This window comes from Rhamphochromis longiceps, linkage group LG16 (genome assembly GCF_057381845.1).
Source record: "Rhamphochromis longiceps isolate RC_006_pf linkage group LG16, R_longiceps_female_GT1.1, whole genome shotgun sequence".
Classification (NCBI taxonomy): Eukaryota; Metazoa; Chordata; class Actinopteri; order Cichliformes; family Cichlidae; genus Rhamphochromis; species Rhamphochromis longiceps.
The window spans coordinates 19,537,293-19,564,525 of NC_140572.1; the positions used below are offsets into that span (position 1 = coordinate 19,537,293).

The window sequence follows — 27,233 nt, forward strand, 5'->3', positions numbered from 1 at the left end:
TAGTTATGTGGTGTTTTGGTTCCTCAGGCCTCATTGAAGATATAATAGCTCCTGGTCCTTTTTCGACTTTGTGGGGTGATTATGATGACGATGATTTTCAAAGCTAAAAAGTGAAGGCAGCTATTCAAGTTATTATAGTAGACATTTTGAGAAGTTGTGCACAAGTTGACATTTAAAGAGTAGTTCCTCATTAATGTGGCTATTGTGCCTCGTGGGTTGGCAAAAAACGGTTCACATTAAGCATAATAGATATTGTTTTTGGAGTCTGAGTGAAAATGAACATGGACATTACCCAACTGGAACAGCCATTTGGTTATTTTTTCAACTGGTCTCGAACCTACATGGATGAATACGTGTCGTCTGAGCCAGTCACTGGAGACATTCATCAGTGCAAGCTGGTGCAAGCGAATTTCAGTGTTCTTTGTACTGGAAAGTGTACCAAGAGTAATACAAAAGCCAAAAATGTATTGGTGAATGTAGGCGGATTAAAAGACAAAAATATTTGAGAACTTCCCTTTTCAGATGAACAATAGGGCACAAAGGCAGGTGCAACCATTGCATTATCCTACTAATAACAATCTTTCTACAGCTGTTAGCTGGTTTATCGTGTGGGTTGTTTTAAAGGTCAGACCTTTACCTTCTCCCATAATATGACTCAAAATCTTTACAGAAAACTAAGCTCCTTGTGTGTTCTTTATTAATCATTGAATGGAAAAAGAAAACGTTGATGTGCAAAGTAATATCTGGCAAAATCAGTGGACTGATTCCGCAATTAGACCATTTATGGGAAATGATACAAAAAAGAGGAAACATCTGGTGAGCAGCAGTTCTCAGGGTGAGAATGCCTTGATGATGTCAGAGGTCAGAAGTGAAAGGCCAGACCGCTTCAGGCTGATAGGAAGGAAACAGTAGCTCTAATAACCAAGATATGCAGAATCCATCACTGAATGCACAACACCTCAAACCTTGAAGCAGATGGGCTACAGCAGCAGAAGACCACACTGATGGCATTCCTGTTAACTGAGGACAGGAAACTGAGCCTACAATTCACAAAGGTTCACCACAATGGAACAATAGTACATTGATTTCCAACATTTGGGTAGCTGAGTCAGAGTTTGGTATGAAAACACCATGAAATCATGGATCTATCCCGACTTTGATCTTCTTTCCTCCCAACTGTAAGGTGATACAGGTATTGTTGAACACGTTGATTGTCTTGTTTTTGTTATTTGCAGAAGTATATTGTGTATCACTGTGTAACCCAGTTCCTAAAATAATCTCAAACAGAAAGAGAAGACAAATTAAAACATTTAATGTTCATTGTTCTGTTCTTACTGGCCCGGTTAATGAAAGTGAAATGAGATCAAAATAATTATTTAAACATAGAAGGGATGCAGATTATATATGATATGCTCTGGTCAAACAAGGGTTAAGTTTCTCAGAGGGTTGATGAGCTCTGATGAGAGCCTATTGTTTTACTCCACTCCTCACATGTCAGCCAATCGGTGAAGCTCTAGGCAGCTCTTGTCCCTCCTTAGTACCAGCTCCCAAGTTTTCAGTCTCTTGCTTCTACAGCCGAACAGAGCAGACGGACTAAAACTTTTGTTATCGGTAAGCTGGAGAAATTAACCTCTAACGAGTTAAAAGAAATACCATCTAAACTGATATTTTTTACAAATTATGTATTTGCACTTGTTGTTGTCAAGGGCAGAGCGAAACCGGAGGGTTTACTGAGCTGTGGCTCCATGTAAATGCTGAGCATCCACTCGACGGCGGTAAGCTAAATGTGGCTAATCAGACACGTGATGTGCGGAGTGTGGGTACAGTTGTTCGATGTCTCTGAAACGCACTGTTGTTATGCTAGTTAGAGCATTAACTAAGTCATTAACATGTGAAAAGCTGTAAATGGTTAAAGCAGCTAAAAATAACTTTATGAGAGATAATTGTAAGCAGACTTTATCCTGCTTCCTGTTTAAATTTTGATGTCAATCGGTTGTTTTACAATACTCAGTATTGAACACTTGGTGGTAATTTTTAGTGTATTTCCACTTGTACTAGTAGGCCTATGGTACAAGCGGGATTAAGCACGTCTATTTTAATACTCCTATTTGTGGACTGAGTCCTTGTGTTTACGTGTTATTGAAATTGATTATTTGCACTTTGTTCAATTTCTGATAAGCATTTGCATATTATTCCATTTCTTAAAAGGGGTAATATACTTATTTATTTGTGATTAGATATATATGTACAGTGAGTTATTTTGATGGATGTAATTAATGTTTACAATGAAAGTGAATTATATGGTGACTATAATTCCTGCATGTTTGCAACCTTGTAGATAATCTTCAATGTTACTGCAGGTTACAAATAAGTATTGAACCTTGATACTGTGAAATTTTGGATATTGATACTTTGACCTTTGAAACTTGATATTTTAATGTTGTACAACATGACTGAACTGATGATGATTGAATTGATGATAGCTGATCTGAATAGTAGTTACTGCACTGTGACACTACTTTAGTTTAATTTGTGAGAGTTATCCTTAAAGGGCACGTGACATATATTTGGCCATTGTTTATAGGTCAGGTTTTTATATGGGACGAATCCAAAGACCAGGTCAGCGATTCCAGAACCCAGAGTGTTCCAGTGTTCACTGGATGGCGAGCCAACCCAAGATCCTAGGAGACGATATACATGTACACGCACACTCATTTGCACATTGATGGACTACAATCCTCTACTGTACAAGTAGTACGGTAGGACAGACAATCACACACACACTCCTTGTCAGACGAATTCTATGGGCCCCACCGGTACCATTTGGACTTAAAAAAGACTAATTCTTTTACTTGTGCACAATTTTATTTAATTCTATTTTTTTTTGCTACTTTGGGGGAAATTTTTATACTTGACATTCTGTTAAAACCTGTTGTAATACTGTGTTGTTTACAAATTTCTTTTGCAAGGCTTAACATCACTAAAGTACTTTTAAAGCCACATAACTGTGTTTGTCTGGTTTCTCTGCCATTCGTGTACCAGAGCTCTAAGAGTCGTTCTCAGTCTTCTGACACTAGCCCAAATTGCTTATTACTTTGGTAATTATCCATCGGTACTTTATGTAACTCCACGTAAGTGCTACAACTGTGAAAGGGAAATTATACATTACATGCTTTTATTCCATCACACCTAAGTTATACTAAGTCATTATTGTTTGCCTGAGCAAATCATCACTTACAAAAGGGGTACAGAATTCTACTCGCCATCTTCTCCTCTTAAATGTCCCATATGAAACTGGTTTTGCACTGGCTCCCCAGTAAATTTATACCTTGGTACTCTTAGAACCAAATGAACATCATTTCACAATATCACAGTCTGAGGATTGATGCTGACCATGTAAATCAGGGGTGTCCAACTCCAGGCCTCGAGGGCCGGTGCCCTGCAGGTTTTAGATCTCACCCTTGGTCAACACACCTGAATCACATGATTAGTTCGTTACCAGCCTCTGGAGAATTTCAAGACATGTTGAGGAGGTCATTTAGCCATTTAAATCAGCTGTGTTGGATCACGGACACATCTAAAACCTGCAGGACACCGGCCCTTGAAGCCTGGAGTTCGAGACCCCTCATGTAAATAGACTAGTTTGTGTATATCTTTTTAGCATTTCTATTATCATTTAGATCAGAAAACAACTTGGGGTTCAGTGTCTTGCTCAAGAATCCTTTGGCATGCAGACTGGAGCAGCCGGGGATCAAACTACCGGTACTAACTTTCCAATCATGGAAAGTTAATCCATGAGTCTAACAGGTAGTCCTGTTCTACCTCCTGAGCTACAGCAATACCCTTATGACCTCAGTGTACAAATCAGCCATATCAAATAGCACAAATATTCTCAAAATTGTTTCTTGAACATGGCAATATGTTGACTGAACTCAAGTGCCCTCCACAGTCAGCAGAGCTTAATCCCATAGATTACTCATGGAATGCGGAGCAACACGAGATAAGCATCATCTATGTAGCGCAAGTATGGGATGTTATCATGAAATATGCAGAACAAAATCCCAGACTGAAGTCTGAAAATCCCATTTTCCAGCACCTTGTTGAATTTATGCTACAAGAAATTAAAGCAGTTCTGACGGCACAAGGACATCCTATCTGGATACGACCAATACCAACACAACACAATGAATCTTGATTGTTCTGATAGATCAGTGCGTGTTTAAGGTGACACTTCTGTTAAGACATCTGTTCCTCCTTCATCACCTGTTTATACTTCTTCACCATTTTTGCTGCGGCTGCAGGCAGTAACTGAAAAATCCAACTGAAAAACTACAAGTTTAATGACATTTAGGTGTTGTTGTGAAATGTTGCTTCAAAACATACTTCTCTGTGTGTTATGCCTGTGACATGACACACAGAGAAGTAAACTATAAAACCCCCCTGCAACTTCTGTGCTGTCACGCTTCATGATTAACAACCTGTCCATGTTAACAAAAACAGACATGAGGGTTCCTTCCTCGCCTTTGTTATACACTTCCTCCTGTTCATTCTGGTCAAGTCGGTTTTTACAGCCTGGAATCATCATCACCATCAACAACATCTGACAAAGTCTCTCTTTTTTTTAAAGGAATGAAAATAAGATACTCCACCAGCGAATGGGATCAAATGCCTGGTTTGAGGTTTGACGAGGATCATTAAAACTTCAAAGAGCAATGTTATAACTCATTCAGGCTTGAGAAAGTGTCGACCATTATTGTGAGGTCGACAAAATGAGTTGATATTGGCTATACACTTCAGTGAAGCTATAAAAAGTAAACCAAATGAAAGAGACAAGACTATTAACCCTCTAACATCTAAAGCCTGATTATTCCCCGTTGCTGACAGACATGGACAGCAAGAGACACGATGGCCAAGCAGTCATTCCTGATGTACTTCTAAGAAGTCTACTTGAAATCTGGTGCCTGTGATTCAAGTGCAGTTGGTGCATTGTAATGTAAAATCTCTATGGATGAAGACTTGACTATTCTTAATTTATAATTTGATTATATATTACATATGGACAGCTTATGGAGAAGGGTTTAAATGATGTGATACATGATGTGGATGACATGTTGATAGAATGCTGACTTGTTGAAAAGTGGAAAGGGAGCGACAGTGGAGTTCACCAGGAATGGAAAAAGATCAAAATTTATTAATTCATTCACTTTAATTGATTTCAAATTCAATATTCAATTCATATTTCACAGCATCACATCACAACAACAATCACCTCAAGGTGAATGTAGAGACCCTACAATATTAAGAGAAAAACCTCACCAATCAAACCAAGCACTTTGCAAGAGTGGGAAAAAGAAACACCACATCAAAGAATAAAAATACAGAATGAAAAGTACAGGCTGAGGCTGAAATGGATACTTCTCGTTGTTTTAAACCAGGGGTCCCAACTCCAGGCCTCGAAACCCGGTGTCCTGCAGGTTTTAGATCTCACCCTGGGTCACCACATCTGAATCAAATTAGTTCATTACCAGGCCTTTGGAGAACTGCAAGACATGTTGAGGAGCTAATTTAGCCATTTGAATCAGCTGGTTTGGATCACGGACACATCTAAAAACTGCAGGACACTGGCCCCCGAGGCCTGGAGTTGGGGACCCCTGGTTTAAACACTTGGTTTTACTTTAGCATTTTGCATGCTTTAACTTCATTCGTCTCAGAGACTGGTTACCGGAGCACAAACAAAAGTAGCCCACAAACCAGTTATACTATATACTTTAGACACTTCTATCTGGCAGCAGATAAGACCATCTGCTATCTGCTAAGTCTGTAGCTGCCAGCAGACTGCCAGTACACTACCACTGCTGAACCAGTGGCACTCCACTGGGGGCAAGCAAGGCAGGCAGTGCTTGCCCGCTGAACTCTAAAAGCAGACAACTATTAAAACTCAAGTGAATGTGATCTCTCTCCTTTCATCTCAAACAGTGTTCTGTCATTAAGGAGATTGATGGTAGACTACCAGGCTAGACAGGCTGCTGCTGGCCCTGGTTTCACTGCTCTGAGATCAGTTACCATCTGGACATTTGTAGAAACAGAGCTAGCACAAGCAACTAGATGAACTTCAGTGATTTAACATTGTACGATTTTATATTCATCATAGGTGACAATCCTGTATTTTTGGAGAAAATTAAAACTGCCTTTTGTGAGAAATGTAAATAATTTCCAATGTGTGTAAGTTGAAATTATTGTTTTATTTGTTCCCCGATTGCAAAGACTTGGAAAACCAGTTAATAAAAATAAACACTGACTAACTTGTCCTGGACCTCCAGATTATTTTGCATTACGTTAGTTTTGAGTTAGTTAGTCATGAGTTTTTTTCCCCCAGAAGAAATCTGCAGTAGTTTCTTTTCTTTCTCAGTCAACATGTGCGTACTACTACTCAGGCTTATAAAATAAATTCAGCATATTGTTTTAAATTCCCAAAGCTAAGCTTGAAAAGTTTTTTGTTACTGTCTCTTTTTCCTGATTAAAGGCTGAATGATCTGTCCAGCCAACTCTGTTGTGCAGAGTCATGATGAGCACTTCCTGTGTTGTTTATTTACCTTGCACTGAGCTTCCAAGAGTTCCACAGATCCTCTGGTGTTCATGCTTGTCCTGCCAGAGAGCTGAAGTATTGGCAGTGACGCATGTGTACAGTTTCTCGCTCACGTACACATAATCAGGAGTGTGCTAATCTTTCAGCAAGGGGCGAGATCTTAAAGCTTTTACGCTGCCTTCATACCAATATTTCTTTGCTTTTCGTCATGTTCTGGGCTTTTTGTTTACACCAAACATTAAACTTTATAGTTTCTTATGGAGTGTTTTTTGCGACTTTAGTATCATTGACCTTTTGAGTATGAATTTCTCTTTAATAGTCAGAGATAAACTTCCTTCCCTCTTATCAGTAGCTCATCCTTAGAATGGGAAGTTACTTCTCATTTCATTAGTATGATTACACTTTTTCAGTATCATCTCCTTCCCCACCCACAACCGCCCGCCCTGCTGCTTCTACCCATGCAGATTCTTGGAAACCTTTTTGCTCCATGTACTTTGACTTTTGACAGCTGGCTTACTCAAGAAAATGCCTGTGTGTGTGTGTGCATGTGTGTGTTTCTGAGTAAGCAGGAGGTGACATTGGATATGTTCCTTGAAGTGCTTCTCCTACAATTCCTTGTAAATTTCAATCTGATTGTGTGGAAGGTCGCTGCTAAACGTGTCACATAGTATACAAGAGAGGAAAAATGTTTTGTCTTCCTGCCTTTCCGAAACTCCAGGATTGTTTACATCTCAAGATGTGACTGTGGATCAAACAATTAAAAAAATCAAGCCAACAGCAAAGTGCTAGAATCTACAGTTCCTCCCATGGCCTGCTGATACTGGAATCCAAAAGCAAGTAAGATCCCACCATGGTGTTTCAATTGGGTTGAGGTCTGGACTTTGACTAGGCCATTGTGTTCATTGGTGTGTTTGAGGTCATTGTCCTGTTGCATGAACCAGTTTGGCCAAGGTTTGGATGGCAAACAGATGGCCATTCCAGTTTTAATTAAGCCAAAACCAAAGTGCCTGAATCTGCAGTTCCTCTCATGGCCAGTCGATACTGGATCCAAAAGCAAGTAAATCCTCATAGACTCCCTTGTTAACAGGAATTTATGCTACCAAGTTAGTTTTCAGAGATGTTTAGCTCCAATAGAAATAGGATGCACTTTCTTTTTAACATGACTGTATGCAGAGTCAATAATAATGAGTTTGCCCTCCAAAAAGCCAAGTGTGTGTAGCCTGATGGCAGGGCTATTATGTGTAGACAGAGTACAGGTGTCTGTAAATTTAGAACAGAAAAGGAAGTGACAGCAGAATTCACCACAAAGAGGAAGACGAAAAACACCCATCAAAGATCAAAAATGCAACATGAGAGGTGGTTTTCATTATTTTTAACACCAAGTTTCACTTCACTCTAAAGAAGTTATTTGTGTAATATAATTCCTGTCTTCTCCACGTGCAGAGGCTGAACACACCAACCGCAGCCTGAACAAGGGTCACCAACAGCCTGCTGATGATTGTACAAAGCAGCTATGGACTGTAAAACCAGTGCTGGTATCTTTAAACTATCCAACTAGATGACAATAAATACCATTTAGAGACTGGTACTACTATGGTTTTGCCCTCTATGGACAGCTTCCCCCCTTTGTGCCTTTGTTTCACTATACATAACTGAACCTCTATCACCAATATACACATAACATTACAGTCATGGTCATTATTTCATTGTTTCGTTGTTGTTAATATTGTTGTTAACATGTGAATAATTCAAAGGCCATTTAAAACATGTAAAACGTAAGTACTTCCACATTTGGAGTAATATTTTTTTTGTTTTGTATCAGATGACATGCTGACCCAAATTGCAAAAAAGCAGACATGCTGTTCTGCTCAAACCTGCCTATGTGATATGTGATCATATCTCAGGATTCAGCTGTCGACAGCCGCTTAGTCACTGGCAGCTGAGATCCAAGTGCTCTTTACATGACTTGCAAAGAAGAAACACTACCTGGGTGTGTTGGTCGTTGTGATTTCCTTTGTAAACTGTCGAGATTTCCACAGTTCCTGTTTTCACGATCCAATGTCTGTAGACTTTTTCTACAGCTAAACTTAGTGATTATTGGTTGTGACACAGTTTTGGCCCACTCTTCTATCCACAGCTTTTTAAGGTCACGAGTTTTTAGTCAGGTTGAGGTCTGGACTTTGACTGAACCATTGCTCCATCTTGATTTTCTTTTTCAGCCATTCTGTTGCAGATTTTCTGCTGTGTTTGAGGTGCTCACACTCAGCAATAATCAATTGTAATCAATAGCTGATTATCAGCATCTGGCTGCTACTTATCCCTTTAAATCCCACGTAAGCAGTAAGTATTTTTCACAGGACTGCACTCAGTACTGTGGAAGCGTTGTTTTTTCATATGACTTTATGTATTCAGTTTTACTAACATGACATTACATATTGGGACTATTCTATTGACCAATGTGATTGTGCATGTATAAGCATGGAAAAACCCAAGGCATAAACACTTGTCTCTTTGGGGACTGGGAAAATACAGCAGAGAGAAGCATACTGCACCAGAGATGTACTGTTGAGATCAGTGAGGGACAGAGACACACATACACATACACAGGTACATGTAGATAGAAATTCCTTGATTTACCAGCGAGATTATTACTACATCCAGTGATAACAAATCACAATGCAGTACAGCCTGACTCAACACGTGTTGAGGCATTCATCAGACTTTTACTTACTCCTATCGATAAAGAGAAACCTATACAAACAATTTGTTGTAACAGGCTGGTTAAACCTGTTCATCAAGCCCCAAGTGAAGCAGCAAAGAAAACAATAAGTGGTTTTGTTTCACAAACCACCTGTTTCATTCTTTTCAAGCCGGTCGTGTCACTTCCTGGTAAGAGGAATTTGACTCTGGTGAATAAACGGTGCAAAGAAACCCTGTAAGTGCACAATATCAGAGTTAATGTCAAGACTGAGTATGTCTTTGTTTGGATACGACGGAGCCCTGAGATAAAAAAAAAAAAAACACAAAAAAAACGACCTCCAGTGAAGATGACTACCGGTACAATTATATTGTTCTCCAGTTCAGACAGCAGCAGTCAGAGGTCGCACGTCATAAATGCTGCAGATGGTCACACAGTTGCTGTGAACATGTTGCAAAAATTTTATTAGACAAAGTCACTTGTGCAGCAGGCAGCAGCTGATGACGGATGTGTTTGTAGCAGCTGGACATCCAGTTCCTTTCAGGCTGAGCCCTCACGAGCAGCTCCCCGACAGTCAAAATGCCAAATGTCCAACCATATGCTACACGTGTAAATGTGAGTGACCCCAGATGGTGTAAATCTGCACATGAAGCGAGCCGCAAATCCACGCATTTCCCCTTTTTCTGTTTTCTTTCTGTCTGGTTTGACTGGACGGGTGGAGGCGGGCAGCAGGCTCTGGCTTCTCTTTTTCAGTTTCGTCGCTTGACTCCCACATAGCCCTTCCTGTCAAACATCAGAGCCCTATCCCGTCTTATGTTTATGAATAATCGACCAGCTGGAGGTTGATCAGGGCCCGATGCAGTCATCGTTGACATCATCGCTGTGCATCACACCATTACGATGGGGTGCTAATGCATCATCATCAGTTAGTGGAAGAGGGTGAAGCATCTTAGTGTCAATGATTCTGTGATTAAGATGTTTGTTTTTCACTTCTAGTTTAGTATATGAATATTGAAATGCTAGAAAGTGAGTGTGCAGCCACTAAATGTTGCTTAATTCCAAGGCAATGCGACAGATCTAGAGACGTTCATTCTCCATCCTGATGGCCTGAAGGTGTTTTCTGAATCTCTGAGAGTTTAACCTCAAAGTTTAAGCTGTAATCTTGAATCAAAGAGATCTAAATAAAAAAATTAGTCATCTACAGAAATGTAAACAGTATAGAGGGGGTTAAAAAACACATCCTGCGGTTTAACAAGAAGTCAGACCACAAAAGAAAATGTTTAGGAAGTGAACTTTATTTAAATAAATAGCCACATAAATAAACAACTTTCTTCAACTAACATTTCTTCTCCTTCCTTCCTCCCTCCTTCTGTTCCTCTTTATAACCTCACACACACACACACAAACACACACATCCACACGCATGCATCCATACACACAAAGACGTGCTCATGCTCACACAGTCAAGTAACAAATCAGGAAAAAAAAAAAAAAAACATGAAATACTTCTTATCCAAAGTTTATCACAAGGGTAATTTTACAGGTTTGCATCGAAAGTCTTGTGTTTCAAAAGATTTGTGATTTTTTTTCCCATCATGAGAAAAAAACGAAAGAAAAAAAATCAGCAATAAGAAATATGAGTAAAGTGCAAATCTCGCTTGTTTAGATAGCAAGTTCAAAGGTCAAAGAAAATATCAAAGGGGACGTCTGAGGAAATGTCCTGTAATGGAGCCATCGATCGTTTTTTCTTCAATGTGGGGATCAGAGAGGAGGGGCTGGGGGTGGGGCAATCTGACTGCAGTTTGTTCAGGCAAAGGCACAGGTGTTGAAGTGAGTGCAATAAACCGAAGGGGGGGGGAGGGGGGGTCAATATAATTTCAAAAAAAGAGCCGGGCTCGAAAAGACACAGCTCTCACCTACAAGATGTTTCACAGACATGAGACAGCTAACTACACTCACATTAATACACATCTGTTACAGCTTTCAAACACCTTAACTCGACTGCCTGCACATGCAATTCAGTGCAGGACATCTGTGTCTATTTCAAGCTACTACTGAGCAACTGAAGAAAGTTCCACTTCCTGCACATTATGGTATTGCTATGTTCTGATTGTTTTCTTCTTCTTCTTCTTCTTTCTTTCTTTCTTTCTTTCTTTCTTTCTTTTTGTTTTTTTTAGAAAAGTACAAAACAAACACTACCATGGTCCTCATAGTAACAGCTAGAGATACCCACAATACACGTAGCATTAGGATTTGGTGGCAGCGGGAGTTTTTCTTTTCTTTTCTTTTGTCTCACAGCAAAAGGCTAAGGAGATCGTGTGAAATTGGTTCGCTACACCACCACGCTACATCTTGGAGACAGCATTCAAAGAGGAAAGTCAGTAGTGTGTCTTTTGACAGATCCTCTATTTCTTGTGCTGTTGAGTCTTTGGTAAAACCCAAATTCTTCCTTTCGGATCTACAAGCATGCTGTGTGAATAAAAAAAGCAAAAAAACAAAAAAAACAAAACAAAACAGCATTTTGAAATGCCTCGAGCCTCTTCTCTAAGTCACTACAGTATCATAAGAAGTACCTCTTCTAGTCAGCTAGCTAGCACGGCAAGATGAAACACACACACACACAAAAAAGAAAGACGAACACAAAACCTCAGGCAAGTACACGTGGAGTTTTTGACCATCCTATGTTAAGCCTCATTTCCATTGGTTTCTTTCATGTAAAATATTGCACTGTTCCCACAGTCTTTGTTCCGTACGAAAAACCCTCTTTCTCTGATATTCAACTTGCTCATTAGCGTTTAAAGGTTTTTCTTAACCTTTCCAAATTGTTGCCTGAGGAGGTAGTAATAGCATCTAAAAAGAAAGGTGCTTATCAGACAAAGGAGAGGGAGGGGTATGGATCCACACATGTAGGGTGCTACCAGGCTGACTGATGTACCTGCTGTGCTTTAACTCAACCAGCGAAACACCGTCTTCGCTCAGTTTTGGCTGATGAGGGTGTAGTAGTCTTTTTGCAGCTTGAGGTAAAAGCAGCGTTTTGCGTCACTAAAATTAACAATCTTGCACAGAAAAAACAAACAGGGAAAAAAAAAATCACAGTTTCAGTAAAAATAAAAATCGTCTCCTTCGGTGTGAGTAAGCTTAGGTTACTATACTGCGTGTTCACTGCACTGCTACAGAGAAATGTCTCTTCAGGAAGGTGAACAAAGTGGGGAGACTGAAAATAATATGAATTTTGGTCTTCTGTCCAGGCAAGTGAAAAACACTGAGAGCGCTTACACAAGTGGCAAAAAAAAAAAAAAAAACAAACAGGAAAAAATGGAAGAGCGAACTTTCCTGTTAAAAAAAAGATCAAAAAGTAAATCTAGACAGCATAAAAATATGAGAGTGACTCAGCAACGTCAGCTATTCAAGTGAGTCCATCGGAGCCGAGGAGAGTCTGTCAGTCTGTTATTGCTTCTCTGGCTGTTACGAATCGAACACTTCATCCAAAGTTTGGTTTATTGCTTAGTCTTTAGCTTATACGATTAGAAAAAACACATACACACAGCGAACACGTGTGCAGACACATTCTCACGTGTACCCCATAAAGACAAATTCGTCACTTGCGTCTGCTTTTTTTGTTGTTCTTCACTTCTGCTCTCTTTTCTTCTGCGCTCAGCATCAAGTCTTTTTTGGCTCTTCCACCAAGAGAACATTCGCCGGTCTCGCTTGGCCGATGATTTACTTCACCATCACACAGCTGCTGAGCTGCTGCTGCTGTCCAGACATACCCAGCTCCTGCATGTCGAGGTCTGTGCCAGAGACCGAGCCCATCCTCCACATGGCTGATTTGGACAGGATGGGGAAATTGCCTTGTGCTGCAGACTGTTGACGGAGGCCAGTGTGGTGGTTAGGGTGGGGTTGCTGGCTGATGTGTAGACGTGCCTCGAGAAGGTAGGCAGCAGAGGCCACGGGGGACAGAGAAGAGGAGTAGCAGGGTGAGGATGAGCAGCCTGTGGCGGAGGTCTCGAGGGTCTGTTGCCAGGGACCCTGCTGCAGACCCACTGAAGCCTGCTGAGCAGGCAGGACGGGTTGAGCAGGGTTGTCAAACATGGAGGAGGAAGCAAACACGGTAGTAGGCGGAGGAGATGGTGACTGTTGGTGTGCCAAGAAGAGCAGGGGCTTCTGTTGAGGTCCTGTCTGAGGGGCTTGGACCTGAGGCTGTGGTTGGTGCTTAATCTGCAGCATTCTGGGAAATGAGATGAGATTTGTTATCAACAGCTCGACTTGGGGTTCAATTGTTTGTAGTTTATGAAATTAACAATCCCATAATGCTTTGTGCTCCTGCAATAATGTGACTCACCTTTGCTGGTGCAGCACCTCCTCCAGCATGCTGCGGTGCTCAGAGAGAGCTGGACCCAGTGACCCCCGGCTACCGCGGTTACAGGAGGGTGATGGGGCAGCCTGCCTCGTCAGACCCTTAATCTTATTCAATCCCAGAAGTCCTTTAGTGCGCGTGTTTTTCCTCAGCTGCTGGCGGAAAGCTTTGAGGCCTGCGTGAAGGCATGGGAAACTGTTATGCAATGCAGCGTTGATCCTACTACATGGTACGTGTGAGAAAACCTGAATACCAGCTTAGGCAGGTGGCATACAGGAAATGATTTCACGATCATGCGTGTGTACCTTGTGTGAGGGAGGTGTCAGAGGCTCTGCGACCCTCCTGGAAGCTGGCAGGGGGCAGGCTGCCCTGGACCTGGGGCAGGAGGTGGGAAGAGAGAGCCAGGGGAGCTCCAGCAGACAGCAGAGCTCCTCCCTCAGCCCCCGAGGCCCGAAGTGTTGCCACCCCACCTACAGCAGCTTGCAAAGTGGGGGCAGGACTGGAAGAAGACTTCAGGCAGCTGTCAGAGGAGGCACCGTCTGAGGGGCTGACCACGATACCTAAAGAAACAGGAGAGGTCAAGACTCTGCATCGCTACAAGAATGAAGAACATGCGTGCGCATGTATATTATACTAACATGGAGGGTTGCACTGGTGGAAACGGGCGGAGACCTCAGCCAGAGTGTGTCTGCGAGAGGTGGTGGTTGGAGGGAGCAGGGGCCCAAGAGTTTGCGTCGCCTCCTCCTCCTCCAGGTCTCTGGGTCGCACCTCTTCGCTGATGCTTGTCTCCAGCAGGCTGTTGGGTGAAATGGAGCGGTTCCAGAGCAATCTGTTCAGACTGGCCTCCACTGGAAACACTACACGCTGAAAAGGAAGGAGGTTGACTGTTAGCCACTGACTGCTAGCAGGGCAGGGTGCAGCTTTTGCATTTGGTCTATTAATATAGATGCAAGAGAGCGTGCTATTTAAGAAATTTACCTGAAACAATCCAGCTTGGTCACACTCTACCTCTGAGTACACAGGGGGGGTGTTTTTGGTTGGAAGTGAAAACGCTGTTGTTCTAAAACTCTCAGTGGACTCCATGATCACCTAGAAGGAAGCAGAAAGCACAGAGATTATTAAACTTCATGCAAATAAGAATGGAGATTGATAGTCAGCTACATGCAGCTATAGTGCTGACCTCTGGGCTTGTGGAGTCGGAGGTGCTCCTTGGTCTCTGGCTCCATGTTCCACACTGGCGGCTCAGCTGCTGTGCACGATGCTCCCGCACTCGCTCCAGCAGCAGGTAGTAGATGGCAGAGAAGTGGTTGTAGCTGCTGCTCTGCAGAGACTGAAGATAAGGTCAGAAGATTAGTCATTTTGCCATTTTGTTTACTTTCTGTGGCTTGTAATGACAGTTTATAACCAGTGCTCTCTCTTTATAGCTTTCTTTAGCACCTCTTTAAAACTTTTAAGGGAAAGACAAATATAGCTGCATATATCTGCATTTATATATTTGGAGATGACAGAGTGAGAAATCTATATTTAAATACAGAATAAGGTCTTTGAAGGAATACAATGTAGGTTCAACTTAAGAGAGAATGAAAACTTAGCTGCAGCCTACCCGCTGCCTGTAAATCCGTAAACTGAGTATTTTTACTGTGACTGCAATACTTTCATAAAACCACTAAACACATTTTGATTCTTGTTCAGTCACCTCGATAGTCCTCTGACGGTCGATGCCCAGTGTGTTCATGATGCCCAGCACGGGTTCGCTGTAGTCGCCCAGGTTGGAATTGTACTCCGTGAGGGGATGGCTGAGGATCTGGTGGGCAGCTGACGGATCCGCCATCATCCAGCGGTGTTGCTTGATCTGAGCAATGCTGATCCTTTTGGCTGGATCCACCACCAGCATTTTACGGATCAGATTCTCACAGTCTAAAGTACGCAAACAGTGAATGAGTCTCTGTATGTAGTTTACACCGTTTTAGTAATTTGCGGTAACTGTTGTTGGGATAATTTATACCTTGTGACATAAAGAAAGGGATTCTGAATCGTCCCTCGGTGACTCTCTGCCGGAGCGCGGGAAGGCTGGCTCCGTCGAACGGAAGAGAGCCGCAGACGAGGACATAAAGCACGACACCGAGACTCTGCGAAGCAAAGAGCAAAAAGGAGAATGTAATCACGATTATGTAAATGTCATCGCTTCCTCTGTCAGTAATGCTGTATTACATTCCCGGAGCTTACCCAAATATCCAGCTGAGGCCCCTCATACTCCTTCCCTTCAAACACTTCAGGGGCAGCATAAGGCGGGCTGCCACACCATGTAGACAGAGGCTCCCCTGCATTGTAGAAGTTTCCAAATCCAAAGTCTGCACACAGACACAAGTGTAGAACAACTTTTTTTAATCAAACTTGTTTGCTTTCCATTCCAGCTTGAAGCGCTGCAGGCCCTATAGCGCAGATTTAGTACTGTTCATGGTGTGTTACGTAATTTATCATCATGAGATATTCATCAACACTTCAAAGTAAGCTCGGGTTAACATATCTTCTCATACAAAAGACTGACTGTTTTCCTGTTTCTGATAATTTGGCTCTACAGTTTCTTCATGTAAAAGCGTGTGATTGTGTGCTGAGCTCATTTCCTCTGGTTGATGCTTGTCTTAGTAAAATGGGTGAATAATTAACATTTAATTAGCACATAGATGGCACAACAATGATTTAATTAGAATCCCAGAGCACCAAATACGTTCTTCAGGCGTAAACTGAACAGAATACAGAAACAGCAAGTAGGTACAGAAGGACGTTGTTGCATTAAAAACCATTAACACTGCATCTTATCACCAGCCAACACTAAGAATATGATCGACCTACCGGCCAGTTTGATATTCATGTTGGCATCCAGCAACAGGTTCTCAGTTTTTAGGTCACGGTGAACGATGTGGTGCCGATGGCAGTAGTCCACCGCGGCAAGGATCTGCCAGAACTTCTTTCGTGCTTCATCTTCACTCAAGCGGCCATTTGAGGTTAGGTGGTCTGCAGGGAGAGAGGATCCAGACTATCAGGATCAGACTCTTAGGAGGGTCTATTATGAGGTTACTTCCTTTTTCCATGCTTTTATTTTGCCAGTGGCCTTTTAATTGTCATGGAGGGTTAAAATTAACCTCTGTGTTTCTGGGTGTGCTATGTACCTTTGTGAATGCAAATGAAAAGGCTTAAGGCTTCACTCACCAAACATCTCTCCATTCTTTGCATACTCTGTCACAATATACAGCATGTCTTTGGTCTCCATGACCTAAGAGAGAAAAAGAGAAAAAAAACAATGAGTGTAACTGTGTCATGGATAACCATATTTCAAAGTTCAAGTTGTTCCCAGTGTTTCATTGTAGCACATTCCAGCATTTATAACCACCACATTCCTCATTTGCAAATGTCTCCATACACATAAAATTAAAAAAACACCAACACCCTGTTTTCCATTATATGCCCTGTTGCATAAGTAAACCGTCAGTGACTTCCCGTGCACATTTTCCTCATGTCTTAAAACCCGTTTACACACGTCAAACAGACCCAAAAAGGAATGCGTAACATTCAGACTCAAACCAGCTGATCCAATGCATGGGAATGTTTTTCTTGAGGCTGATACCAGCTGGCAGTGGATGCTAGTGTTGAATTTCAAGCTTCCCCTTATCTCTTTATATCTATGAAAACAGAGCGGGGCACATTCACATGGGCTGTTCACATGGTGTATCAGAAACACTCAAAGTGCAATCACTCAGAGCTCAATGCACTTTGTGGGACGGAAAGACGTAATTCCCGGTTCTTTCCTGGAGCTCACACAAGGCCTCCGTTTCCCATGAGAGCCCTCAGGGACAGAGCAGTTGAGCTAAAAAGGTTGCACAACAAAGCAATTATCGTCAGATGACAAAGTCCTGTCTGGATAAAGCTGCTGGCCAACTCCTAAATTGAATGTCACCAAATTCCAGTGAATGGCGGAGCTTAATTCTTTTCAGCCACCGGGTCCTTTAGAAAACCAGACAACGGTGATTCAATACACCAAGGTCCCCAAGCGGGCACAAGTCTTTATCTGCGAGATAGGGCAGCTCCCTGTCACCTTGAGGTGCAGCTGACGTCACTGTTGCGAAGAACAGCCATGGCGCGTCAAGGGCCCCTAGTCACCCCCGAATAAAGATAAACCCTTTAACATCCATATTGGACTCCTCGTTTTCCATAAGGTCAATTTAAGGTTGCTAAAAGCTGCATAATGGGAGCATAAAATTAAAAAAAGAAAAAAAAATCCATGAGATTCCAGTGGAATTTAAAGCGATAAGACGGGCGGTTTATGCAAACAAACAATGAGCGGGAGAGAGACTTCAATGACCTTTCAGTTTAGAGGAATTGTTTTGGTTCCCGTGAGACAAAAACAAAGTGGAAGCAGCAGCTGATTTATCGTGAGGTCTCCCAAAAAACTGCAGGGATACTAGAGGATGTAATCTACAGATCACAAGATGGTCTTATGTCAGTACCCTCCCTTTGTGCAGGAAGGAGAAAGAGGAGGTGACGAGGGTTGCTAACAACCATCTGACTAACATCACCTTGAACAACCCAAGGCCAGGAAGAAATTAACAAGGGACAGAGGACAGACAGCACAGCAGTGATACAACACCACAAACCTACAGATTATCATCTCGCTCTATCACAAAACAAAGACTGTCAGATCAAAAATGGTCTTTTAAATAAAATTGGTTTTTTTTATTATCATTCTATCTTTTAAATTAATGAATTCCATCTCATGTTTTTTCCACATAATCTAACTGAAGTGTTAGGCTTCGTTCATGGTTAATCTGTCTTTACACTCACTTGACGCATCTGAATAATGTATAAAGCATGAATGCCTTTAAACTATTTTGCATATTGGTGTGTGTCAGAAGAGACGATCATGTACTGGGGATTTCAATTTCTATTTTATTTGTGCTTACACATCTTAAGTGATGCATTTTTCTGTCTGCATTATGGTTAATTTGTTGAGTGGTTGGATGTTTCTTTTTCTTTTTAACATATGAAAAATTTTGATATCCTCTTTGAATTGTTTGTACCATCAGTGTGAAGCATTAAAAATGTCTGTGTGGTCTTGTGAGATGAATAGAAGGAGGTTTCTAAATAAAAAAATAAAAAAAAATAGTGGACATCTATGATGTTCGATTTCTTTATTACGTTTTTTCTCTTATAGAAATTCCTAGGAATAATATTATCCCCTTGTTTCTGCAGTCTAGACATGATTTCATGGTAAGAGCTGCTCAGCCATTTAAAACCAGATACAAACGAATCCTGAAAAGTAGCAAACAACAGAGAACAAAGCAAAAGGCAGAAAAAAATCCAGAATGAAAAAAAAAGAGAAAGGGCATTGTGTGTCTGTTTGCATGGGTGTGTGTTTGTTGCCAGACGCGTGCCGCGGTGCTTGCGAGGTCAGCTGAGGGGGGAAAAGCGGATTCTTTCGACTAAGTCTTCAATTTGATTAGCAGTAAAGCAGCGCTTTGCTGTGGGGTAGCCTTCACGTGACATGCACACACATTGCAGTGGTTTAAACAGGTGCTAATTAGGCTTAAAGTCCAGACCTGTGGATGTTTTGGTAATTAGTCGCCTGCCTGCTCTGTTTCCCATATCTCTGCCATCACCTCTTCCTTCAAACAACTGAAGAAATCTTAGAAATGCAATGCTCTTAGCAGCGGCTGGTACCGATGACTGTTCTCTCTCTAACAAGCACACATACGCATACAGGGAGGTCAAAGGGGATTGCACTAATGCTGTTCTGCAGTACTTATGACTCAGTATACTCTGAGAATCGGCAAGCTGGTTAAAACCAGGCAACAAATGGTCCTTAAAGGCAGTGCTCTGCAGCGCACCAGTGCTGTTTAAGGGAAAATATTTTTTTCCTCAATTTGCAAAGGCTTCCTTCCACACCAGAGCATTTTACTCAAATGCTCATGCATGCATTTAGACCAGCTCCCTGCAGACCAGCATACAGTCCGGCTACCGTGAGGGCGTAACACAGGTTGAATTACACACGCAGCATTCTGCACTGCACACAACGACATTTCAGAGAGCAGAGAGAGGTTAGCCACAATACACACCTGGTAGAGCTTGATGATATGAGGGTGGTTCAACAGCTTCATTATCTGCACTTCTCTGTAGATCTTTTCGAGGTTGGAAGGATTCAACCTGGTTTTATCGATAATCTTGATTGCCACCTTAAAAATGGGGGGGGGGGGGGAATCGTGGTTAAAAATTGCAAATTTCAAAAGAAAGGCCAGAAAAAAAGCTGCAAGTAGAAATTAATAATATTAACAATGATATTAAAGCAGCTGACCTGTGTTTTAGTGACTTTGTGCCTGGCCAGTTTCACCACTGCAAAGTTCCCTTTCCCCAGGGTCCGGATGATTTCATAGAAGCCGACCTGCAGCGGCCTCCCCTGGGCAGGGCTCGACTGAGCTCCCCGGTTGGTTTCTGTCATGATTACCATGGCGTACCAACAGACTGGGGTTACAGCACTGTGATAAACGAACCTGCAGAGACAGCGGTGCACATTACTCATTTTATTGCATTTGTGTAAAAATTCACTTGCTAGAAGCTTTTGTTCCGCGTGTAACGAGCATTTGGTCCTGACTGTTTGAAAACACAGACGAATTAAAATTATTATATGATCACTTTATCGAAACATTGTTGGTGTAATAAACGAGTTAAGCTGGAAATACGACTACAATCTCGTTACAGGTGTACAAATACGTGTAATATATATAAACAAGCCCGCTGATATTCATTCATTGGGTACAAAGAGATCTACACAAATAGGTTTCACTAACCTATAAGAAAAAGCGACACTTTCACGACCATTAAGAAAAAGAGGCTGAATAATACGTAAAAAAATAGTATATATATACATGTAGAAAACTAAAAAAGAGAGAGAGAGAGAGAGGCAGAGAGAAAGAGACTTTGGCTGAGTTGTAAAATTACCAGTTTTTCTATTAAGTGACAATGAGCCAGTAAAATGTGAGTTATCGAGAGTAATTCTTACCTTACAACGATAATAACCACCTTCTCTCACACTTCAGGCAGCTCTCGGACGAAACGTCAACCATTCCACAAACAGAGCTCCGGATAAACAACGAGACAAAAAGGAAAAACTGCGGGCAACACGCGCGGGGTAACTTTTTCCTTTGACTTTCTACAACAAGTCTTGAGGCCGGGACCAGGCTGCGGCCGGTGTGTGTGCCTGTAAGCTCCGCCGGAATGCAGAGCTGAGGGCTTCGGCACTCACAGGGGGAACTCCTCCTCCTCCTCCTCCCTCCTCTCCTCGCCACCATAACAAATTGATACCCACCTTATTAACGTCACACTCGCGTCAGAGCTTCGAGCTGGGTGCAAGGCAAGGCCGGACCCGAGCGCAAGGAAAGGGTTGCTGGGCAACCGCGCGGCTCGGGCGCACGGTGACGCGAGTGCTGATGGAGGGGTTGCTTGGAGATGGGGACGGTGACGTCAGTCGTAAAGATGTGTCACCACGTGATGTTTCCCTCTGCCGGGCTCGTAGCTCGCGGGCTCTCTCCACAGAGCGGCTGCGCGCGCGGCTCCGACAGGAACAGAAACAGAAAGCAACTGGTGTTCGTCAGCCGCGCGGTCTCTGCTGCTCACGGAGCACTTTAGACTCTGCTGGGCTCGGAAAATACAAACACAGAGCCAATAAGTGCGCCATTACAGTAATTATTGTAAATTCAAATAATGCAGTCAGACTTTGAATGCGTTATTTTAATTTACAGTAATTACTGTAAGCCGATTAGGCTGAATTTATACACACACACATATATATGTGTGTGTGTGTGTGTGTGTGTGTGTGTGTGTGTGTGTGTGTGTGTGTGTGTGTGTGTGTGTGTGTGTGTGTGTGTGTGTGCGTGCAAACCATAACATAGTAAAGTACATTTAATAAGCAAAGTCAGTTATAATAAAAACCTTTGCTCAACACTTTGACCATTTGACTTAGCAGGTTAAGGAAATTTAATCGAATTTAAATACAATTTAGAAATAGTTTGAGGTGATGGATCATTACATGTGGCATGATCCACATAAAATGCTGGTAAACCATTAGTAAAAATGGTAATGGGTTCTGAAAGTTTGAAATTATTCATTTGCTATGAATCAAATTATGTGAGCTACAAGTAAAGCTTTTTTTGTTTGCTTTTTCTTTCTTTATGAACTTGTGGATGGCCGATAGGAACGCCACGCTGGATCTTGGTGTAAGCTAAGCCCCCCCCCCCCAATTTATTCTGCTTCTGGATTGTTTGTGAAACATCGCCTTTCCCTGGAAATGATGGACACAGACCAGTGGATGTGTGCTGCCGAGTTTCAGCAATCAGAGCAGCTGTGTGTGTCTTCCTTTCCTTTTCCCTTTGAGTTGCAGCTTAAAGCTTACTGAGGGATTTTCCTGCAGACGTGCACTTTTGCCAGTCAACATGGGGGGGAAAGAAAACAGCTGAGGTCATTAGTATAAATCCAGGTTACATCCAATGCAAGTTAAAGATGTTGTGGTTGAGTGTGTTTCTGCTGTTGCTATGCAAAGTACTCCTGATTACCAAGCAGTCAAACCGAGAACATATACAAGATGATGGCCAAAGACAAAGTTAGAAAAAGAGTGGCAGAACTTAAACAGAAGGAGAAACCTGCAGAGTCTATGTTATATTAATGGACATGTAACGCCGCATAGTATGCTCAGAATAAAAGCCGGTGTAAAATACCAAATATCGCATTCAGTAGAGATGTAGACTCTTCGCTCACGCAATCTGAAATGTTAAAGGAATGCAAATCACATGCAAAATGTCCCAACTGAAAGGTCACACAATATTTTGATGCACACTTGCAACAAAACCACACAGCCCACTCTGCTTCTCATCACGCCAGTTTCATAACCAAATGTCTACCTGATGTTATTTGAATGTGCGCCTCACTTGCATGTTGCAGTTGTTGTATTTCCTGAGTGTGTGCAAAGCAGGCAGGCACAGTTATATAAACTGTGTCGTGCTGGTGCCAGAGCTCCCTTGTCTGAGCGCATCCTGATGTTTCACATGAAATTTTTGGATTTAATACGCGTACAACGGTGGCCACATGACAGTATATTAAATTCACCTTTTTATTTGTCGAGATTCTGGGCTCACACAAGTCACAACGTCAGGAAAGGTTTGACCTTATAAGAGTGATGAGATTGGCATTTGAATCAAAAGGTCTAATTTAGATCAATTCAGATCAAGTTAACTTTAGTTTGCTGTTCAGACTGGCTAAAAAAAAAGGGTGTTAAAACAGAAAGAAAGCTGCACCTGACACAACTGTCATTGTAAAACCTTACAACTTTTTCCTAATTTCCCACTTATTTGTAGAGTCAAGGTGCAATGGGTTCATCCATATGCATATAACTTTAGTGACTTTAAAGGAGAATAATTGTGCATGCATTCATAGACGAAACAGCATTGCAGAAGTAAGGTAAATGTGCATATATATTTACATGCTAATGATGGAAATCATTGTGTGAGTGTTCCTCCTATATGCTGCTATAAGCATAAGTGAGGCCCTTTATTTGCTGCCACTTCCACTGGCACGTTCTCAAAGAGAAACAACTTCCCTTTCTGGAAATGACGTGAGTGGGATCCCTTTTGCACGCGTGAGGCTCGTTTTTTGTCTTTCACACACACAAATACACACACACAAATACACACACACAAACACACACACAGACACTGCAAAGTTTCTCATGATCTGAGTTGTCACAGTCCACATGCTGTTTTTTCATCAGTGTGGCTTTGTGCTTGCGTGTGAGTGTTTATCGTGTCAACATTGATGCTGTTAAGGTTGAGGTATTTCCTGTGTGTGCACAACAGAATTTGTTTTAATTCCTGCTATCAGTCGTTTGCAAAATATCAGCAAAGGACGCATATATGTTTGACTGACTAATGATTTTCTTTTATCTTACTGATATCGGTTCTTTATCTCAGTGATATCTGTTATCGTTACATACTGAAACAGGTGACTAATCAGGCACATTACACTGCATGGTGTGCTGCCGCAAAGATGAGGAGCCACGAATTTAGTTGGGTGGTTTCTCATGTGCTCCTGTTGCCCTTTAATCAAAGGTGGGCGCGCAAAGGTCAAGGTGAAGGGATATTTCACTTGCTTTTAGCACTTATTTCAATATTGCGGACTGACGGTAAACAGGGGGTGTATGACAGGAAGTCATGAGTCACAGCTTCAAACCCGTGGATTTTCTCTTCTGCAGCATGCTGAGTTATTTAGGTTGCACCCTCTCACTAAGTGCTCTCTAGATCACCGGAAAAATGTGAATAACAGCAGGAACGCGAACTTCAAAGAAGGTAAAAGATGTGATTCCCTCAAAGTGAAGATCAAACATTTGCTTCTGTTAATCGGTTGTCGTGCCATCACATCTAACTAAATTTAATAACGTTGAAGTGTCCCCGGATGCTGTCTTCAAATAAAACATATCGAGGTCCAGCGTGGTCTTCAAAGTCAGGATCACAAGACAGCAGAAAATCCTCTGATAGCAAGGTGTGTGTCTACATCATAAGATTAAGCCCAATGCTGGGGGAGAAAACAAACCACACATATTTCAGGATGATTAAATATGAACACAGGCCACAGGTACTACTTTTTTCAAACCTTCAACATCCAGTGAACATCTCGCTGTGAAATCACTTTTCTAAAAGTTTTACTATGGGGTATACTGTCCCCTTAAAGACCTCTCACCACACACCACAGAGACTTCAGTGTGACACATCACAGCTAACTGTAACACGGTGCTCACAGAAATGTGTTTTGAACCTCACATTGCCCATCTAAAGAGTTATCCCGGCCCTTTCCGAATTTTACATGATTTCCCAGGTTTGCTTTCTAGGCTGGCAGTCTGGGTCCAAAACAGCGTAAGTGTAAAAACAGAAGAAAATACTCACAATTCTACAGGGAAGCAATCAATTGATAGCAAAAGCTAATTTAGAACAAGGTTGTTTTAGACTGCAATTTGCATTTGAATGAGAAGTACCTTTACTTTGTGCTGTTTTTCTTCCAAACTTTTAAGCTGTTGTTTTATTCTCCTCCACTTCATGTAAACTATTTAAAGATAATGCATATAGTAGGTTGTATTTTATTGAAGACTAAAGGTCTAAAGCTATGCTAACAGCTTATTGAGATAGCATTTACTCACAGGGGTCCATGCTATTTAAACTATGCTGATATTTTGGGAGCTATCACGCTACCTATGGATTGTATATAAAAGACAATGTACCAAAGTGCCTTAAAATTGTATTCTTTCCAATGGCCGGTGGGGGTGACTTCTCTGACTGCAAATGCTGGAAAGCATAGCAGCCTGTTGGGAAAATCACCCTTCAGCCTTTGATGACGTCAGAGAAATCATGTCTTAATAATACAGTGTGATGCTTATTTTGTAAGTTATGGTCACTATTAGAGTTGATGCAGGGTGTTGTCTTTGGTCGGGTCTCTCTACAACCCCTGTTCTGAAATTTTTTTTAATGCTGTGTAAAAATAAGAATGCACAACATTGTTATATTCACAATACAGCATACAAAACATATGAAATGTTTTAATTGAGACAGTTTACTATTTCATGAAAAACGTTAACTCACTTTGATTTAAAGGCAGCTTCATCTCCCAAACACAGTTCAGAAGGCTGGAAAAGTAAGTACTCCAATTTTAACATTTAGATGAACTAGAAACGGGTCAGTAATCTGTCAAAAGAGTATCTTTGAGAGGCAGAGCTACTCAAAATTATTGGTTCACCCATCGGCAAAAACAATATTAGCAAACTGTGGAATAAGAACAAAATCTTCAATACAAAATTTATATTACTTTAAATATCTCATTATCTGTAGTACATAATATTATGAAAGATTCATAGCCTGGATAAATGTCTACGTGTATAAGAGGCACGGCTGAACATCAGGTAGTACTGCATTAAGAACAGCCATGACTCTGTTGTGGTAATTACTGCATGGACTCAAGAACACTTCCAGAAATTACTGCCTGTGAAATCAGCTCACTGTGGCATCCACAAATACAGATTAAAGTGCAATCATGCAAAAAAGAAAGAAAAAAAGCCATATGTGAAGATGATCCAGAAATGCTGCCATCTTCCCCGAGCCTATGCTCGATTGAAGTGGACTGAGGCAAAGTGACAAACTGTTCTGTGATCAGACAAATTTAAATTTGAAATTCTTTTTTCAAAGCCACACCGGACTAAAGAGACCACCTGACTTATTAGCAGCTCTCAGTTCAAAAGCCTCTCTCATCTCTAATGGTATAAGGAATGCATTAGTGCCTATGCTGGGCAGCATGTTCATCTGGAAAGGCACCATCAGCTTTGAAAGGTAGATACAGGTTTTAGATTAACATGTGTTCCCATCAAGAAGCTGTCTTCTTCATCCTTGCATATTTGAGCAAGTCAGTGCTAAAGTGCATCTATTACAACAGCATGGCTTCACAGTAAGGGAGTTCGGGTGATTTCACAGTGTATTGCTTTTTCTGTGTGCTTACCATCTTAGTGGTGCAGTTGTGAGCACTCTTGTCTCACAGGAAGAAAGTCCTGATTTCAAATCCACAGGCTGGCCGTGTCTGTGGCTGTACATATAACTCATCCTGTGAGGACTTTTTCAGACTACCCAAATAACCAGTAGTTAACCTGTCAGTTCACTAGTACAAAGTCTGCGCGATGCCTCATTGCACCAATTTGTGGGAATGGGCAGGTTATATTACAGCAAATGAACAGCCATCCCGTTTCTTCCCACTTGCAGGCTCCAATGAGACAGCAGCACCCCTGCCTAAACCAAAAAGAGTATTTACAGCAGTGAGGATGCAACTAAAGCAGACCTTCTGCTGCTTCATAAATTAGATTTGAAGAAAAGGAAAAATTGAACAAAAGGAGAAAAAGGAGAAGTAGATGCATTGCACGCAAAGTGATCGCTACACTGAAATGTTTCCATGTTAAATGTCATGCGCGACATACAAATTAGTGAAAGGCCGTTGGCGTTGTTGTTTTTCGACTGATGCTCAGTGGTCACAAATGGCGCACAGTGGTATGTAAACACCTTTAAACTGTAATTTCACTCCCTGTGAAATTTCATCAAAATACAGAACACACGCTGCGCTGTTCTGAATGTAGCCGTCCTGATTGCTTTCAATTTCTCTCAGGTCACTCCCCTTCTGCCCCCTCGAGTGGCTCTCAATAACTGCCTCCTGCATCCATGTCAAACGTCTGGCATGAACTGAACAGCAGCTGGCTTTCGTAATCACCACAGACACACTCTTTAGCTTTTGTGTTACGCTCACACGTATGAGCCAACACCTGTCGGAAAAGCAGCAGAAGCCGTTTAGCTGAAGTTTGCTGTGAGATCTCGTCTTTGATAGCCTTAGATGCTAAAACATGCAGCTCTTATCGTCCTGCCTCTTTTCTCATAAATATGGCAAAACCACAGGAAATAATAGGCCTGTTCTTAAGGCACATGTGCAAAACATTTGGGAGTTCGCAATAACTTGAAAGCTTAACTGTGTAA

General features: G+C 41.7%; 1 protein-coding gene and 1 long non-coding RNA gene across 2 annotated transcripts; one reads left to right on the forward strand and one right to left on the reverse strand.

Annotated features, from left to right (window-relative positions):
* Nucleotides 1–1,260: 1,260 nt before the first annotated feature.
* Nucleotides 1,261–3,126, forward strand: LOC146650977 (uncharacterized). Its single transcript, XR_014907921.1, has 3 exons — nucleotides 1,261–1,611; nucleotides 1,707–1,775; nucleotides 2,585–3,126. It is a non-coding gene; the product is annotated as an uncharacterized LOC146650977 (long non-coding RNA).
* A 9,345-nt stretch (nucleotides 3,127–12,471) lies between these two features.
* sik1 (salt-inducible kinase 1) lies at nucleotides 12,472–20,977 on the reverse strand. Its single transcript, XM_085384648.1, has 14 exons — nucleotides 20,693–20,977; nucleotides 19,988–20,183; nucleotides 19,752–19,868; nucleotides 16,852–16,915; nucleotides 16,495–16,656; nucleotides 15,868–15,992; nucleotides 15,647–15,770; nucleotides 15,338–15,558; nucleotides 14,822–14,971; nucleotides 14,620–14,730; nucleotides 14,280–14,505; nucleotides 13,947–14,201; nucleotides 13,627–13,816; nucleotides 12,472–13,512 (listed from the first exon to the last, which is right to left on the reverse strand). The coding sequence occupies exons 2-14, from the start codon at nucleotides 20,138–20,140 to the stop codon at nucleotides 13,005–13,007; spliced, it is 2,406 nt and encodes an 801-aa protein (XP_085240774.1). The 5' UTR covers nucleotides 20,141–20,183; nucleotides 20,693–20,977; the 3' UTR covers nucleotides 12,472–13,004.
* Between the last annotated feature and the right edge of the window lie 6,256 nt (nucleotides 20,978–27,233).